Source organism: Oncorhynchus mykiss, chromosome 16 (assembly GCF_057628025.1).
Source record: "Oncorhynchus mykiss isolate SJ-2025 chromosome 16, ASM5762802v1, whole genome shotgun sequence".
NCBI classification, from domain to species: domain Eukaryota; kingdom Metazoa; phylum Chordata; class Actinopteri; order Salmoniformes; family Salmonidae; genus Oncorhynchus; species Oncorhynchus mykiss.
The window spans coordinates 63,109,657-63,126,122 of NC_143037.1; the positions used below are offsets into that span (position 1 = coordinate 63,109,657).

Genomic DNA, 16,466 nt, shown 5'->3' on the forward strand with positions numbered 1-16,466 from the left:
GCTTCTCCCTTCTCTGCATTGTCTACATATGAGTATCATCTGGCAATCATTGGTTTCAGATGTTATAACCACTGGCCACATATAGATTCAATGCCTTTGTCACACCATTCAATTCGCCACACCATTCAAGTATAAATTGACTCCTTTACAGATTTCACAGGGCTTGTTTCTGTGTCCTACGCCTGGGTAATCCAAATCAGCACCCTTTCCTACTCCTCTGTCCCCCCTAAAGCTTATCCCTTCTCCATCCCCTCCCTCCCCCACCCCAAGGCTCCCACTCCTCTTCTCACAGGCCTTAATCCATGTTCACCCTGCAGCTGTGATGTAAACCCAGCCTGGTCAGAGAGCTCTCTCTCTCGCTCTCTCTCATCCCTGCTTTCTGTCTCCAGTCTGTTCCCAAGGGTCACAGTTCACATCTCACTCTGGGACCTGTTTATCAAGGGAGGGCTGGGTGAGGTAGAAGGGAGGGAAAGAGTTGGTGGACACTTTTAGGGAAGCTCAGAGCTGGTATAAAAAGAGCAGTCAAACAGAGAGAGAGGGGCCAATCTTTCAGAAGATCAGATGTACAACTAGCTGGTTTGCCCGGAGGAACGGTACAAGGAAAACCTAGTCAAGTTAACTTGTGCATCTCCTCGCACACTCCTTCACGCTCCAGGGTCTCCATGGCCCTGCTGATGCAATGCTGGGTGTGTGTGATTACTCTGTCACTCACGATGACCACCAGCCATGCCTTACAAAGGTAACGCCATCTTTTTATTTGTGTTTTTATCACTGTATGTTGTCTACTGTGTAATGAACCTAAATGCTATGGTCCTGATGGGGTCAACTTGGGGTCATGATAGGGGCTGCACCAAATGTTTGATGTATTATAATAATTGAATATGCTTATTTTTTTTATTTAACCTTTAACCAGGAAGGGCTCATTGAGATTTAAAATCTATTTTTCAAGAGCGTCCTGGCCAAGATAGGCAGCACCAAGTCTTTACAAAAATTACAGAAAAAAACAACATGAAAAACTTCAAGTAATCTAGTAAAAACCATAGAATTCACAAGAGTATAACAAAATCAAAAACAGCATATTAAAAACATTGACAGGTCAGGGAATCAGTCTCAAGATCATTCATCAGTGATTTAAAAATACCAATCGGGACAAGTTCTTCCAGTTTAAAAGTATTTTGTAAGGCGTTCCAAGACGATGTCGCAGAGTACTTAAAAGCCCTTTTACCAAATTCAGTTCGGACATTTGGAACAGTTAGCAGGATAAAGTCCAGCGAACGAAGAGAATAGCCACCACATTTCTGAACAATAAAAATGCCAAAATAAAAAGGTAGTAAACCCCAAATGGCTTTGTAAATAAAAGTATACCAGTGCCTGAGCCTACGAGTGACTAGAGAAGGCCAGCCAACCCTGGTATACAAAGTGCAGTGGTGCGTAAGGGTTTTGCAGTTTAAAATAAATCTCAAATTGCCATGGTAAAGGGTGTCAATTGATCTCAAACACTGAGCGGAAGCCTTCATATACAGTGAGGGGGAAAAAAGTATTTGATCCCCTGCTGATTTTTTTACGTTTGCACACTGACAAAGAAATTATCAGTCTATAATTTTAATGGTAGGTTTATTTGAACAGTGAGAGACCGAATAACAACAAAAACATTTAGAAAAACGCATGTCAAAAATGTTATAAATTGATTTGCATTTTAATGAGGGAAATAAGCATTTGACCCCTCTGCAAAACATGACTTAGTACTTGGTGGCAAAACCCTTGTTGGCAATCAGAGGTCAGACGTTTCTTGTAGTTGGCCACCAGGTTTGCACACATCTCAGGAGGGATTTTGTCCCACTCCTCTTTGCAGATCTTCTCCAAGTCATTAAGGTTTCGAGGCTGACGTTTGGCAGCTCCCTCCACAGATTTTCTATTGGATTAAGGTCTGGAGACTGGCTAGGCCACTCCAGGACTTTGGCGATGTCATTTACAAAATAGCCTCCAAAACCCTACTCAACAAATTGGATGCAGTCTATCACAGTGCAATCCGTTTTGTCACCAAAGCCCCATATACTACCCACCATTGCGACCTGTACGCTCTCGTTGGCTGGCCCTCGCTTCATACTCGTCGCCAAACCCACTGGCTCCATGTCATCTACAAGACCCTGCTAGGTAAAGTCCCCCCTTATCTCAGCTCGCTGGTCACCATAGCATCTCCCACCTGTAGCACACGCTCCAGCAGGTATATCTCATAGTCACCCCCAAAACCAATTCTTTCTTTGGCCGCCTCTCCTTCCAGTTCTCTGCTGCCAATGACTGGAACGAACTACGAAAATCTCTGAAACTGGAAACACTTATCTCCCTCACTAGCTTTAAGCACCAACTGTCAGAGCAGCTCACAGATTACTGCACCTGTACATAGCCCACCTATAATTTAGCCCAAACAACTACCTCTTTCCCAACTGTATTTAATTTATTTAGCTCCTTTGCACCCCATTATTTTTATTTCTACTTTGCACATTCTTCCATTGCAAAACTACCATTCCAGTGTTTTACTTGCTATATTGTATTTACTTTGCCACCATGGCCTTTTTTTGCCTTTACCTCCCTTCTCACCTCATTTGCTCACATTGTATATAGACTTGTTTATACTGTATTATTGACTGTATGTTTGTTTTACTCCATGTGTAACTCTGTGTCGTTGTATCTGTCGAACTGCTTTGCTTTATCTTGGCCAGGTCGCAATTGTAAATGAGAACTTGTTCTCAACTTGCCTACCTGGTTAAATAAAGGTAAAATAAATAAATAAATGTGCTTCTTCTTGAGCTACTCCTTTTTTGCCTTGGCCGTGTGTTCTGGGTCATTGTCATGCTGGAATACCCATCCACGACCCATTTCCAATGCCCTGGCTGAGGGAAGGAGATTCTCACCCAAGATTTGACGGTACATGGCCCCATCCATCGTCGGTGAAGTTGTCCTGTTCCCTTAGCAGAAAAACACCCCCAAAGCATAATGTTTCCACCTACATGTTTGACGGTGGGGATGGTGTTCTTGTGGTCATAGGCAGCATTCCTCCTCCTCCAAACACGGCGAGTTGAGTTGATGCCAAAGAGCTCCATTTTGGTCTTATCTGACCACAACACTTTCACCCAGTTGTCCTCTAACTCATTCAGATGTTCATTGGCAAACTTCAGACGGGCATGTATATGTGCTTTCTTGAGCAGGGGGACCTTGTGGGCGCTGCAGGATTTCAGTCCTTCACGGCGTAGTGTGTCACCAATTGTTTTCTTGGTGACTATGATCCCAGCTGCCTTGAGATCATTGACAAGATCCTCCCGTGTAGTTCTGGGCTGATTCCTCACTGTTCTCATGATCATTGCAACTCCATGAGGTGAGATCTTGCATGGAACCCCAGGCCGAGGAAGAATGACAGTTATTTTGTGTTTCTTCCATTTGCGAATAATCACACCAACTGTTGTTACCTTCTCACCAAGCTGCTTGGCGATGGTCTTGTAGCCCATTCCAGCCTTGTGTAGGTCTACAATCTTGTCCCTGACATCCTTGGAGAGCTCTTTGGTCCTGGCCATGGTGGAGAGTTTGGAATCTGATTGATTGCTTCTGTGGACAGGTGTCTTTTATACAGGTAACAAACTGAGATTAGGAGCACTCCCTTTGAGAGTGTGCTCCTAATCTCAGCTCATTACCTGTATAAAAGACACCTGGGAGCCAGAAATCTTTCAGATTGAGAGGGGGTCAAATACTTATTTCCCTCATTAAAATGCAAATCAATTTATAAATTTTTTTACATGTTTTTCTGTTCAAATAAACCAACCATTAAAATTATAGACTGATCATTTCTTTGTCAGTGGGCAAACGTACAAAATCAGCAGGGGATCAAATACTTTTTTTCCCTCACTGTATACAATATCCCCATTGTCTAGTAAAGGCCTAAACGTAGCTGATACTAGCCTCCTTCTGGCTTCAAAAGAAAAACAGGCCTTATTCCTAAAATAAAATCCCAATTTCAGCTTCAATTTTTTTGTAAGTTGTCGTTTATGCAATTTAAAGAGGCCGTCATCAATTCAAATTCCAAGATATTTATATGAGGTTACAACCTCAATCTCCTTGCCCTGACAGGTAGTAATAGGTGAAAGGTTCAGAGGTCTTATGCTGTATTAATAGAAGGGGAAGGGCTATAAGACCCCTCCCCCACTACATTTATAGGGTCCTGGACTACAGATTAGCAATAAATATTCATTATAAGGTTTAATACGGTTCCACAGTTATTTTCTAGTCTCTGCTCCTTATAAGAAACGGTCTGAGAGATGTGTGAGTTATTGCTGTCAAAACAGGGTGTCTGTGAGAAAGCGCCTCAAGGCTAAAAGAGATTCATAGACACAGAACCCTGCAGGGGAGTGTAAGAGACAAGCCATACCACTATAAAGCAACTTGGGGATTGGAAAATTATTGCTGAGCCCTTAGAAAACACTGGAACTATTGTTCTCTCCTGTTTAACTGTATATGCATGGTCTCATGAGTAGAAGGTGTTGACGTAGGCAGTAACATTACTAGGAGTTGACTGCAAGCACATTAAAAGCAACTTGGACTTTTCCTATTTTGCAGAACTCAGAAGAGACATCGGTTGTATGTTTGATGTTTGACTTCTATCTACAGCTGTATTTGGATTAAAATTGATATGATTTATAAGTGCACATTTTGAGTAGTCCTTATAAATTACGGAGCCCAGAAAAGTGGAACCAACAATCCTTCTCTGCAATGTGTAATGAACCTCAATATGAATTTATTTCTGGTTAGCAATTAAATAACTCACTGAGATTGTTTTCTAATTAAATGGTCAAAAATAAAATAGCTTCCCAGCGAAGAACAATTTCTCAAGCAATAATTTTTCTAGGACTGTCTGGGAGTGATCTGAGAGGGGAGCGGAAAACTGAAAACTATTGACAGAGAGGTTTGGAACTCTATCTTATTGGTCTAACTTATTTACCAGGCAGGCCAAAACTCCATCCCACCAAAATAGGCAGACATTTATTTTCAAACTGCTCTTAAAATGAAAGGCTATTATCCTAATTTTCACAATTTCACAGTATTATTCCAGCCTCATGGTGTGGAAATATTATTATTTTTAAACCAGGAAAATCATGTTTTTGACTGCTCTGGGTCGTTAAAATAGACAGTGAAGAAGCTTGAATGGATACTTTGAGGTGTTTTATCAATTTAAACCAGACTATTTTTCCAAACTAAATCAATTGCGAATGTGTATTTTGGCAGAGCTGTAGAAACAATGTTATACAGACATGGGGACACATGGTCTCATGTTAACAATGGCCCATGATTGCACAATGCATTGTATACCGCCCAGTCCCATCCCACCCCTGCTCACTTCCTATGTATCATTCTATTGGATGATCTTTCCTCACTGTCGTCATATCTAATCAGGATCAGTCTGAAGAAGATGCCCTCCATAAGAGAAACCCTACATGAGATGGGCGTGTCTCCAGCACAGTTATTCGCTGAATTGGCCCAGAAGAGCAAAGATGACCTCTCCCCCAGCAACGGGACAGCCCCCACCCCCCTCACCAACTACCTGGATGTGAGAGACACTGCACTGATCACCCATACTGTAGATGCAATTGACATGGAAACATTATGTTCCAAATGAGAGAACACAAAGCACGTGCCAAACTCAGTTGGGTAAATTATTCATTGCTGCTTCTTCTCTCTGCTTCCAGACCCAGTACTATGGGGAGATCAGTATTGGTTCTCCTGCCCAGATGTTCAACGTAGTGTTTGATACAGGCTCAGCCAACCTGTGGGTGCCCTCATACAGTTGTTCCCCTCTCTATACTGCCTGCTGTAAGTACAGTGCACACAAACACACCCACACCCACACATTCAGAGACGTCATGCCCATAGGGGGCACAGGGGCAAGAGCCCCCACAGATCTGTCCTCTTGAAAACATTTTTTATCTGTAATACTACTAGCCACCTACACATTTTATGAAGTTGGCTTTAGCTAACCCAGATAGGTTTCCAAATTCCCAACCTCATAACTAGCTACCAAGAAGCCAACAATCAAGTTAGAGTAGCTAGCTTATCTAACTACAAGTAACTGCCAAAATAAAGGAAACACAGGTAATGCGACACAATTTTTCCACGAGAAAATCCATAATTTGGTGTTTTATTGATGGTGGTGGAAAACACTGTCTCAGGCGCCGCTCTAGAATCTCCCAAAAGTGCAAGGGTGTAACTTTCACTGGGGATGGGGGGGACTTGACCCCTCCCACATTCTAAAATTGCATTTTTGCCCCACCCCCCTAGTTTTAAAATTGCACTGTGATACAAAAAGCAGCATCGGTGTTGCTTTAGGAACATGCGGACGCCTCTGAGTGGTCAGTCGGCTGTTTGCCGATATCAGACGGCTGGATTTAGGACTGCGTGGACACCACAGAGTGTACGGACAGGCTGTGTGAAGGCAAAGCTATTATTATAGGGCCAGCACGGTGCTGTTGTCTGCAGCTGCCGTCTCTGTGTGTTGCACTTTTTCCCTGAGTTATAAAAGCAAGCAGAGCAGAAACTCGCTTCTCTTTATTTGACTGGTAAATTGACTAAGCTAGTTTTTGCCAGTTGATGTACCATTAGAGCTAGCTAGCTCACTAACTTTACTATTATTTTTGCCTCAATCACACTAGACCTGAATCAAATGATGAAACCAGTGGCCAAACTGAAGACCGATATGCTGAAGTTTTTTTACAGCGCATTGTGAGTTTTTATTAGTCAGTATAGCAATGTAACAGCTATTGAGCTGTCAGTTTCCATTGCTAATTCTCTACTTTTCACATGGACACGGTATAAACAGCTCTACAGGCTACAGTGTCATGGTGCACAGTCAGTACACAACACTATGCTCATCATGTCTTAGCACGATCAGATGGTGACAGGTGTCCCAGGAAGGTCAGACAGCCAGGGAAGACCAGTCTACAGAGCTGAAGTGAATTTTGCAGAGTATTATTATAACAATCAGTTAACGGATACAACATTCATTTTTTTTGTTGATGGGTAGGCTATAGCCTGGGATCTGGGAATAATGGGCATTTCAATTATTGAACCATTGATTATATTCTTGGGTAATATAATGTATAAATGTACATCATGGTAAGACTTTGTCATGCCTCTGAGTAGGATCCGATGGTGACAGGGGTCTCAGCATGTCAGGCAAACATGGGAAGACAGGCTGTGACGGCACTGAGGTTAACTTTTTTTGCAGAAACAACATTTTATTAACACTGGACAAGCCGGAAGCTTCAAAGATGTAAACTATTTTAAGTCTAACAAAGTTAGTTGATTTCTAAACTGGATCGAGGGTTGATAGAGGCTTTTCCCGATGACACATAACAGGTCAAACAAAAACGTGAGGAAGACCTGGGAGGCACTGTTGATAGTGATTGTGGATGGTCATATACTGTAGATGGTCATATAATCTCAGACATAAATTACTGCAGTTTAAGAACATCCATCGAACATCCTATATACCAGTTAAACTTAATATCATGCACTCAGAAATATCATTTCTCTGCTGAAGGTGTAAAACATGGAAGGGGACATACTGTATTTGAATATGTTATGATCTTGTGAAGGTAAAGATGATGTTCTGTAATCTCAGCATGTCTACAGATTTTCCCTTCTCCCTGTTTTTGTTTGCTTGGAAATGTTGATACTGGAGACTGTTATCAGAAAAAAACGTGGTAACCTAGCATTAATGGCTAATGATGCATTGCCATTAATTGAAAGGTTGGTTATCCTAGAACAATGTCACAATGGATGGCAAAAATGTCAAGTTTTGCATCACTATATTTGATTTATTACAATGTTAAGGGTATAATGTGCAAATTCCCAAAGGTCTGGTTGCCTTAAATGGAATACTGTATGACAATAGGGGTCTATATTGAAAACATTCAACATTTTTTTGTCAAGCTGTCACAAACAATTTATTTATTTATTTTTTATTTCATGAGACACCTGTCTGATTTTCACCTGTCTCAGTGGACTAATGCATTGAGGACTCCGGGGTGACGCCACAGTCCAAGAATATGGGGATTGTGGCTCAGATGCACAAGGAACATCTCTCTCCAGAATGCGCTCTCTCCCGCCATTTCATGGGTTCACAGTTTCATAAACTTAATTGTGTGCATTGTTCACTGTGTCTATAAATTCCCCATTCCATATATCACAAGTACTAGTTTACATTTACTGTTAATTGCTATAATTTTGAATCTGTGACGTTTGTTTGGTTTTGGTAATTTATTTTAATGCATTCAATTTATAATTATTATTACAACAGTCATTTACCATTTTTCATTGTCGGAGTGTCTTGAAGAACTCACAACCTATGATACACTTGTGAGAAACAAGTTTTTGTTTATTTCATTCCATTTATGAGTTTTGTCAGTTCATTCATTGTCTTTTGTTTGAAATGCTCCAGTCAATGGTGAGTAAGGACGCACACCTGGTTACGAATATAGAAGTAGGACTAGTCTACCTGGCCTGGGCACAAATGTAGGCCTTTAAATGTGCCCATTTGGAGATGTCTGATAGGATTTCTAATTGTCTTGACTCACCACCCCTAATGAGCTTCTCAAAGGAATTTTTCTTCACCTTAAACAGCAAGTAAATTAAGTCTATTTTTAGAATCAATTGAGAATGACAATAGTTTCTCAAAGTATTTGAACAATGTACAGTTGAAATGGGAAGTTTACATAGTGGGAAGTTTACATACACGCCAAATACATTTAAATTCAGTTTTTCACAATTCTTGACATTCAATCCGAGTAAAAATTCCCTGTCTTAATGAATTACTATTATTCTGACATTTTATCTACTATTATCTACTATTATTCTGACATTTGTGAAATGTCAGAATAATAGTAGAGATAATTATTTATTTCATAATTTATTACCACATTCCCAGTGGGTCAGAAGTTTACATACACTTAATTAGTATTTAGAAGCATTGCCTTTAAATTGTTTAACTTGGGTCAAACGTTTCGGGTAGCCTTCCACAAGCTTCCCACAATAAGTTGGGGGAATTTTTGCTCATTCCTCCTGACAGATCTGGTGTAACTGTTTAAAGGCACAGTCAACTTAGTGTATGTAGTAAACTTCTGACCCACTAGAATTGTGATACAGTGAAATTATTTGTCTGTAAAAAATTGTTTGAAAAATTACTTTTTACAAATACAATTTACATACTGCTCTAATAGATCCACAGATGACGCAATCTCTACTGCAATCCACACTGCCCTTTCACACTTGCACTAAAGAAACGCCTATGTGAGAATGCTATTATTTGACTACAGCTCATTGTTCACCACACGGGGGCCCCTCAGGGGTGTGTGTTCAGTCCCCTCCTTTACTCCCTGTTCACTCATGACTGCACGGCCAGGCACGACTCCAAAACCATCATTAAGTTTGCAGATGACACAATAGTGGTAGGCCTGATCACCGACAACGATGAGACCGCCTATAGGGAGGAGGTCAGAGACCTGACCGTGTGGTGCAAGGACAACAACCTCTCCCTCAACGTGAGCAAGACAAAGGAGATTATTGCGGACTACAGGAAAAGAAGGACCGAGCACACCCCCATTCTCACCAACAGCGCTACAGTGGAGCAGGTTGAGAGCTTCAAGTTCCTTGGTGTCCACATCACCAACAAACTAACATGGTTAAGCACACCAAGACAGTTGTGAAGAGGGCACAACAAATATATTCCCCCTCAGGAGACTAAAATGTGGCATGGGTCCTCAGATCCTTAAGGTTTTACAGCTGCACCATCGAGAGCATCCTGACGGGTTTCATTACTGCCTGGTTTTGCAACTGCTTGGCCTCCGACCGCAAGGCACTACAGAGGCCAGTGCATACAGCCCAGTATTCACCAGGGCCAAGATTCTTGCCATTCAGGACCTCTATACCAGGCAGTGTCAGAGGAAGGCCCTAAAAATTGTCAAGGACTCCAGCCACCCTATTCATAGACTGTTCTCTCTGCTACTGCACGGCAAGCGGTACCAGAGCACCAAGTCTAGGTCTAAGAGGCTTCAACCCACAAGTCATAAGACTATTTGCATTGCCCCGCCTTCTACACTGCTGCTACTCTGTTAGTATCAATGCATAGTCAGTTTAATAACTCTATGTACAGTTGAAGTCGGAAGTTTACATACACCTTAGCCAAATACATTTAAACTCAGTTTTTCACAATTCCTGACAATGTTTTGGGTAGCCTTCCACAAGCCTCCCACAATAAGTTGGGTGAATGTTGGCCCATTCCACCTGACAGAGCTGGTGTAACTGAGTCAGGTTTGTAGGCCTCCTTGCTCGCACATGCTTTTTCAGGTCTGCTCACAAATTTTCTATGGGATTGAGGTCAGGTCTTTGTGATGGCCACTACAATACCTTGACTTTGTTGTCCTCAAGCCATCTTGCCACAACTTTGGAAGTATGCTTGGGGTCATTGTCCATTTGGAAGACCCATTTGCGACCAAGCTATAACTTCCTGACTGATGTCTTGAGATGTTGCTTCTATATATCCACATAATTTTCCATCCTCATGATGTCATCTATTTTGTGAAGTGCACCAGTCCCTCCTGCAGCAAAGCACCCCCACACCATGATGCTGCCACCCCCATGTTTCACGGTTGGGATGGTGTTCTTCGTCTTGCAAGCGTCCTCCTTTTTCCTCCAAAGATAACGACGGTCATTATGGCCAAACAGTTCTATTTTTGTTTCATCAGACCAGAGTACATTTCTCCAAAAAGTACGATCTTCGTCCCCATGTGCAGTTGCAAACCGCAGTCTGTATTTTTTATGGCGGTTTTGGAGCAGTGGCTTCTTCCTTGCTGAGCGGCCTTTCAGGTTATGTCGACATAGGACTCCTTTTACTGTGGATATAGATACTTTTGTACCTGTTTCCTCCAGCATCTTCACAAGGTACTTTGTTGTTGATTCGCACTTTTTCGCACCAAAGTACGTTCATCTCTAGGAGACAGAAAGCGTCTCCTTCCTGAGCGGTATGACGGCCATGTGGTCCCACAGTGTTTATACTTGCATACTATTGTTTGTACAGATGAACGTGTTACCTTCGGGTGTTTGGAAATTGATCCCAAGGATGAACTAGACCTGTGGAGGTCTACACTTTTTATTCTGAGGTGTTATTCTGATTTCTTTCGATTTTCCCATGTCAAGAAAAGAGGCACTGAGTTTGAAGGTAGGCCTAGAAATACATCCACAGGTACACCTCCAATTGACTCAAATGATGTCAACTAGCCTATCAGACGCTTATAAAGTCAACTTAGTGTATGCACAGTCAACTTAGTGTATGTAAACTTCTGACCCACTGGAATTGTGATACAGTGAATTATAAGTGAAATAATCTGTATGTAAACAATTGTTGGAAACATTTCTTGTGTCATGCACAAAGTACATGTCCTAATCGACTTGCCAAAACTATAGTTTGTTAACAAGAAATTTGTGGAGTGTTTGAAGAAACTAGTTTTAATTACTCCAACCTAAGTGTATGTGGTGCCCCTGCACATTGACTCTGTATCAACTCTATATCTGACATGGTACAGGTGTCATTTTTTTAAAGCCCATAACCATGTGTGTGAAGTGTGTACTTTTGTTACAAAGTAGATGTATTTAATACTGCAAGAAACCTGATTTAGCCGACTGCTGTAAAAGGTTAATTGCTTACTTAATTCAGGAACCATGCATGGAAGAACCTGCTTTCAAAATACTTTGTATGCCTCATTTACTCAAGTGTTTCCATTATTTTGGCAGTTAGCTGTATCTTAGCTGGCATGCCTGCTGACAAGGATGGTAGACTTTATAAAAGCGAGCCATAACTAAATGTACTAAATAAGACTCACATTCCTTTCAATATTTTACCCAGGTTTTAGCAGAGATGCAGAGAAGCATATTAAGTGTCTCTAGATAGCAGGAAAAAGATGTTTCAGGTGTTTGAATAATGTAAAATTCTCAACCCCCGAGCCATGCTAGCGTACTTTGTGCCACCTCTTATTTTTGGGGTGCATGATGGCCCTACACACATGCACACGCACGCACGCACGCACACACACACACACACACACACACACACACACACACACACACACACACACACACACACACACACACACACACACACACACACACACACACATTTTACATATTTTATTTGAATCCACTAATCAAATTTACAAAAAAAGGATCCAACCATTTCATAGATCACCGTATGCATGGCATTCAAGGATACAGAAAGCACCTCCTTCACCAACCAGCGAGGCTGCCCACAACAGCTGAACAGAACAGTACCTACCCAATAGCTTTTCCCTAGTTTTTGTCAGGCCCGCAATCTGGAGGCCATGCACTGCAAGCCTGTGTACGTGGCCGAGACTGCCAAATATCAGAGCCTCCAGCTTGCACCTACACCCGAGGGTGTCCAAGCATGCCACAAGGAGCTGGTACTTATGCAGCTTCTCTGCAATGGCCTGCTACATGTAGCCGTCAAATGAGCAGCCCATTTCCAAAATGAGCACACCCCCCCCCCCTGGCCTCCCACACACACACACAAAACCTGTATGTTTAATTGCTTCACCAGAGATAAGGATGTTCCTGGATGATTATGACACAATGACCTTTGAACTCACAGTTACCCACAACAGATATGACAGTTCTAAGTCCCGGACGCACATCAAGAACGGGACAGGTTTCTCCATCCAGTATGCCTCTGGAAACGTCAGGGGATTCCTGAGTGAGGATGTGGTTGTGGTGAGTGTAACGTAACACCACTCTAAGAAAATAATCTTTGTACCCTTTCTCCTCATCTGTTTCCTATCATCCCTTTTAAACATGCTTTTTTTGTGATCAATACGGGAATAATGGTAGACATTGCCCATAAGTACTGATCTACCGAAGGATTATCTTACTAGGGGTAAAACCTGGATCTAGGTATTGAGGGACAATTTATATCTTACTCTGTGCATTCTCCAGGTGGGTGGCATCCCAGTGGTCCAGGTATTTGCAGAGGCCACAGCCCTGCCTGCCATCCCCTTCATCTTTGCCAAGTTTGACGGAGTCCTTGGGATGGGCTACCCCAACGTGGCCATCGACGGTATCACCCCTGTGTTCGACCGCATCATGTCCCAGCACGTCCTCAAGGAGGAGGTCTTCTCTGTCTATTATAGCAAGTAGGTGATATGACTGTCACTGTTTTATATCGGGCCTGATTCAGACTTGAGATAAGTAGACTTCTTTTTACTTAAAAACGGCTGCTTTGGACCTTAATCTCAATATCAAATCATTTCTAGGTACCAATTACGTACCTTACTGTGATTGTTTTCAAATTGAAATGGTCAATAAGAATCAAACATAGCTTCTTAGGAAAGAGACATTTCTCAAGCAATAATTTAGCTAGGACTGTCTTTAAATGGTCTGAGTGGAGAGGGGAAAACTGAGAACTACCTGACATTGGCAGAGAGGTTTGGAACTCTATTTCTTATTGGTCTATTAACTTATTTATTGCCTGGTGGTGTCACCTGGCAGGCCAAGACTCCATCCCACCAAGACAGGCAGACATGTCCTTTTCAAACAGCTATTACACTAAAAGGGCATTATCATAATTTTCACAGTATTACTCCAACCTCCTTTAAGTCCATGTTTAATAAAATATTTGCCTACTTTAGCAATGTCACTGCATTTCCAGGCTACTATAGTGAAATTTAGATGAAACAGTCATACCCACTGGGCACGGATGTCATTTCAATGTCTACTTTTGATTTACATTTTGTTGAGTCCAGAGGAGGCTGGTGGGAAGAGTTATAGGAGGACAGGCTCATTATGATAGCTGGAATGGAATCAATAGAATGGTACCAAACACATGGAAACAACGTGTTTGACTCCATTCTATTGATACCATTCCAGTCATTACAATGACCGTCCTCCTATAGCTCCTCCTACCAGCCTCTTCTGGTTGAGTCATCAACTATCGTGAATTCAAAGTGAAATCAACAAAAATTGTCACCACATCATTGACGAAGTTCTCTTCTGTTGATGACTTTTTGCAAACCCAATCAGTTTTCCACATTGATTCAACATCACAAAGATTTATTTGGTTGAAGTGAAGTGAAAACAATGCCGATTCAATCAGGTTTTGCCCACTGGGTGGTCCCCGTTCAGAATGACTGAGCTTATTACAACTTTTTGGCACCACTAAGGCAGAGGGCGGCTTGAGAACGTGCACAACAATGGCATGATGCAACCGATTGATGGAGGTGCAACCTATGAATAGTAATCCGGGCCATCTGTTTTTCTTCTCTCAGGGACCCAATGCACAAACCAGGTGGGGAGCTAGTGATGGGAGGAACAGACCCAGAGTACTACACTGGTACCTTCAACTACATGGGCACCAGTGAGACAGGAAAATGGGAGGTCAGCATGAAAGGGTGAGATGTGACAGCTATGTGTGCATGTGCAATAGTGGAGGCTGGTTGGAGGAGCTATAGGAGGACAGGCTCATTGTGATGGCAAGAATGGAATAAATGGAATGCTATCAAATATATGGAAACCACGTTTGACTCCGTTCCACTAATTCCAGTCCAGCCATTACAATGAGCCCGTCCTCCTATAGCTCTTCTCACCAACCTCCACTGATGTGCAAGTTGTCTGTCTGTCTCTGTCTGTTTGTTTGTTTATCTGTGGGTCAGTATATACACATTTGCCAGGGTCAATGAACTTTACATGTGCATGTGTGTGTAATTGTCTCTCTCTCTTTTTCTCTCTCTCCTCTCCCAGGGTGACAGTGGGGGAGGATATGCTGTTCTGTAAGGAAGGCTGTACGGCAGTGATTGACACAGGCTCCTCCTACATCACAGGCCCCGCCTCCTCTGTGTCTGTACTGATGAAAACCATTGGAGCCACAGAACTGGCAGAGGGAGGGGTATGTACATCTCAGAGCCACAGACTGTATCTTTATTGCCTAAACAGTCTCTTAACTAGAATCTTACCTTACCTTATGGGCGGAATAAGATGTGTTGTTTGCTCTCCTTTCAGTACACTGTAAACTGTGACCTGGTGAAGTCCTTACCCAGTGTCACCTTCCACCTCGGAGGACATGAGTACTCCCTCACTGAGGATGACTACATCTTATGGGTAAGTAACGGAAATTGGCACAACTGGGATATACTGTACAGATACAGAGCAAATGTCATGTTTACCTTTGTAGCTACTATGTCATGTTTACCTTTGTAGCTACTATGTCATGTTTACATTGTGTTATAGATGTGACATGTATGTTTTCTAAATACACATTTCTGGAAGTCTTTACCAGTATCTTGTTATGATTTGCTCTCCGTCTGTAGCAATCTCAGTTTGGAGAGGACATCTGTAGTGTGACCTTTAGGGGTTTGGATGTGCCGCCTCCTACTGGCCCTATCTGGATCCTGGGAGCCAACTTCATCGCCCGCTACTACACAGAGTTTGACCGTCGCAACAACCGCATAGGCTTCGCCACAGCAGTCTGACAGGAGCCTCTGCTTAGCCACCAAGCTTTCACTCTCTCTTGCTCTTACTTCCTCCATACTCTCTTTGTCTCTGTTACTGTCTCTTACTATCAGCCTGTATTTCTCACTTACACTCTCTTACACTCTATTATTACGTTTCTCTGTCTCTTTATCACAGGGCCTGCCCTTTGTCCCCATCTTTTTTTACACTTCTTGCATTCTGCCATGTCAAGTCATCATTTTTTATTAAATCTGTGCCAATTGCACTTTTCACCTCTTATCACCCAATCAGAATATATCTTTGTTTTTAGTTGACGATCATTGACGTGCAGCTAACAACAACACACTTATTTTGTGTTATATATCCCATGGCATGCTGATGTCATGTCATACAGTTACATTTTTTTTAACAATCCCCATGTAATAGCACTGTCTACAATGTCATGATGTAACAAGAATAAAGCTTATTTAATGGACATGTCTATATTATTGTTATTGTCTGCAGTCAATGAATTTTGTTTGCACTCTAAGTTCTCAGAATGTCTGTTTTTCATCAGGGGAGACTCCAGCAGAAAACAAAGTGTTCCTCATTCACTGACCGCAGAAACACGAGCATCTTAATGTCTGTACAGAAATAAACTATCCAGATGTCTTCTATTTTGAGTCACAATATTAATATGATTTATCCTCTGAAGTTGAGCTAGAGATGAATTGATATCAGACAGTGTTTAAGTCCTTAGTTCTGGCAGGCTTTGGTCTACAGAGTGTGGATCTAATGTGGGAACTGATGGTGTGAAAATAGCACACACTGTATGTGTAGGATCCAAGGGTGGATGTAGAAAACCGGTTGAGTGATTTATCTTCTGTTCTGCTGTTCCCGCCACACTAAAGATGCCTTTCACAGCATAGTGTTGTCTC

General features: G+C 42.1%; 1 protein-coding gene across 1 annotated transcript; it reads left to right on the forward strand.

Annotated features, from left to right (window-relative positions):
* The first annotated feature begins 412 nt into the window (after positions 1 to 412).
* Positions 413 to 16,024, forward strand: LOC110492465 (renin). Its single transcript, XM_021566808.3, has 9 exons — positions 413 to 739; positions 5,440 to 5,593; positions 5,733 to 5,856; positions 12,701 to 12,819; positions 13,042 to 13,238; positions 14,370 to 14,492; positions 14,842 to 14,986; positions 15,100 to 15,198; positions 15,408 to 16,024. Exons 1-9 carry the CDS (start codon positions 663 to 665, stop codon positions 15,567 to 15,569), a joined length of 1,200 nt encoding a protein of 399 aa, XP_021422483.2. The 5' UTR covers positions 413 to 662; the 3' UTR covers positions 15,570 to 16,024.
* Positions 16,025 to 16,466: the final 442 nt, after the last annotated feature.

Excerpts from the sequence above, each read along its gene's own strand:
- LOC110492465 (XM_021566808.3), top strand. The coding sequence starts at position 663 with ATGGCCCTGCTGATGCAATGCTGGGTGTGTGTGATTACTCTGTCACTC. Across the intron at positions 740-5,439 it reads ACCAGCCATGCCTTACAAAG|GATCAGTCTGAAGAAGATGC; the intron begins GTAACGCCATCT and ends ATATCTAATCAG. Across the intron at positions 5,857-12,700 it reads CCCTCTCTATACTGCCTGCT|TTACCCACAACAGATATGAC; the intron begins GTAAGTACAGTG and ends TTGAACTCACAG.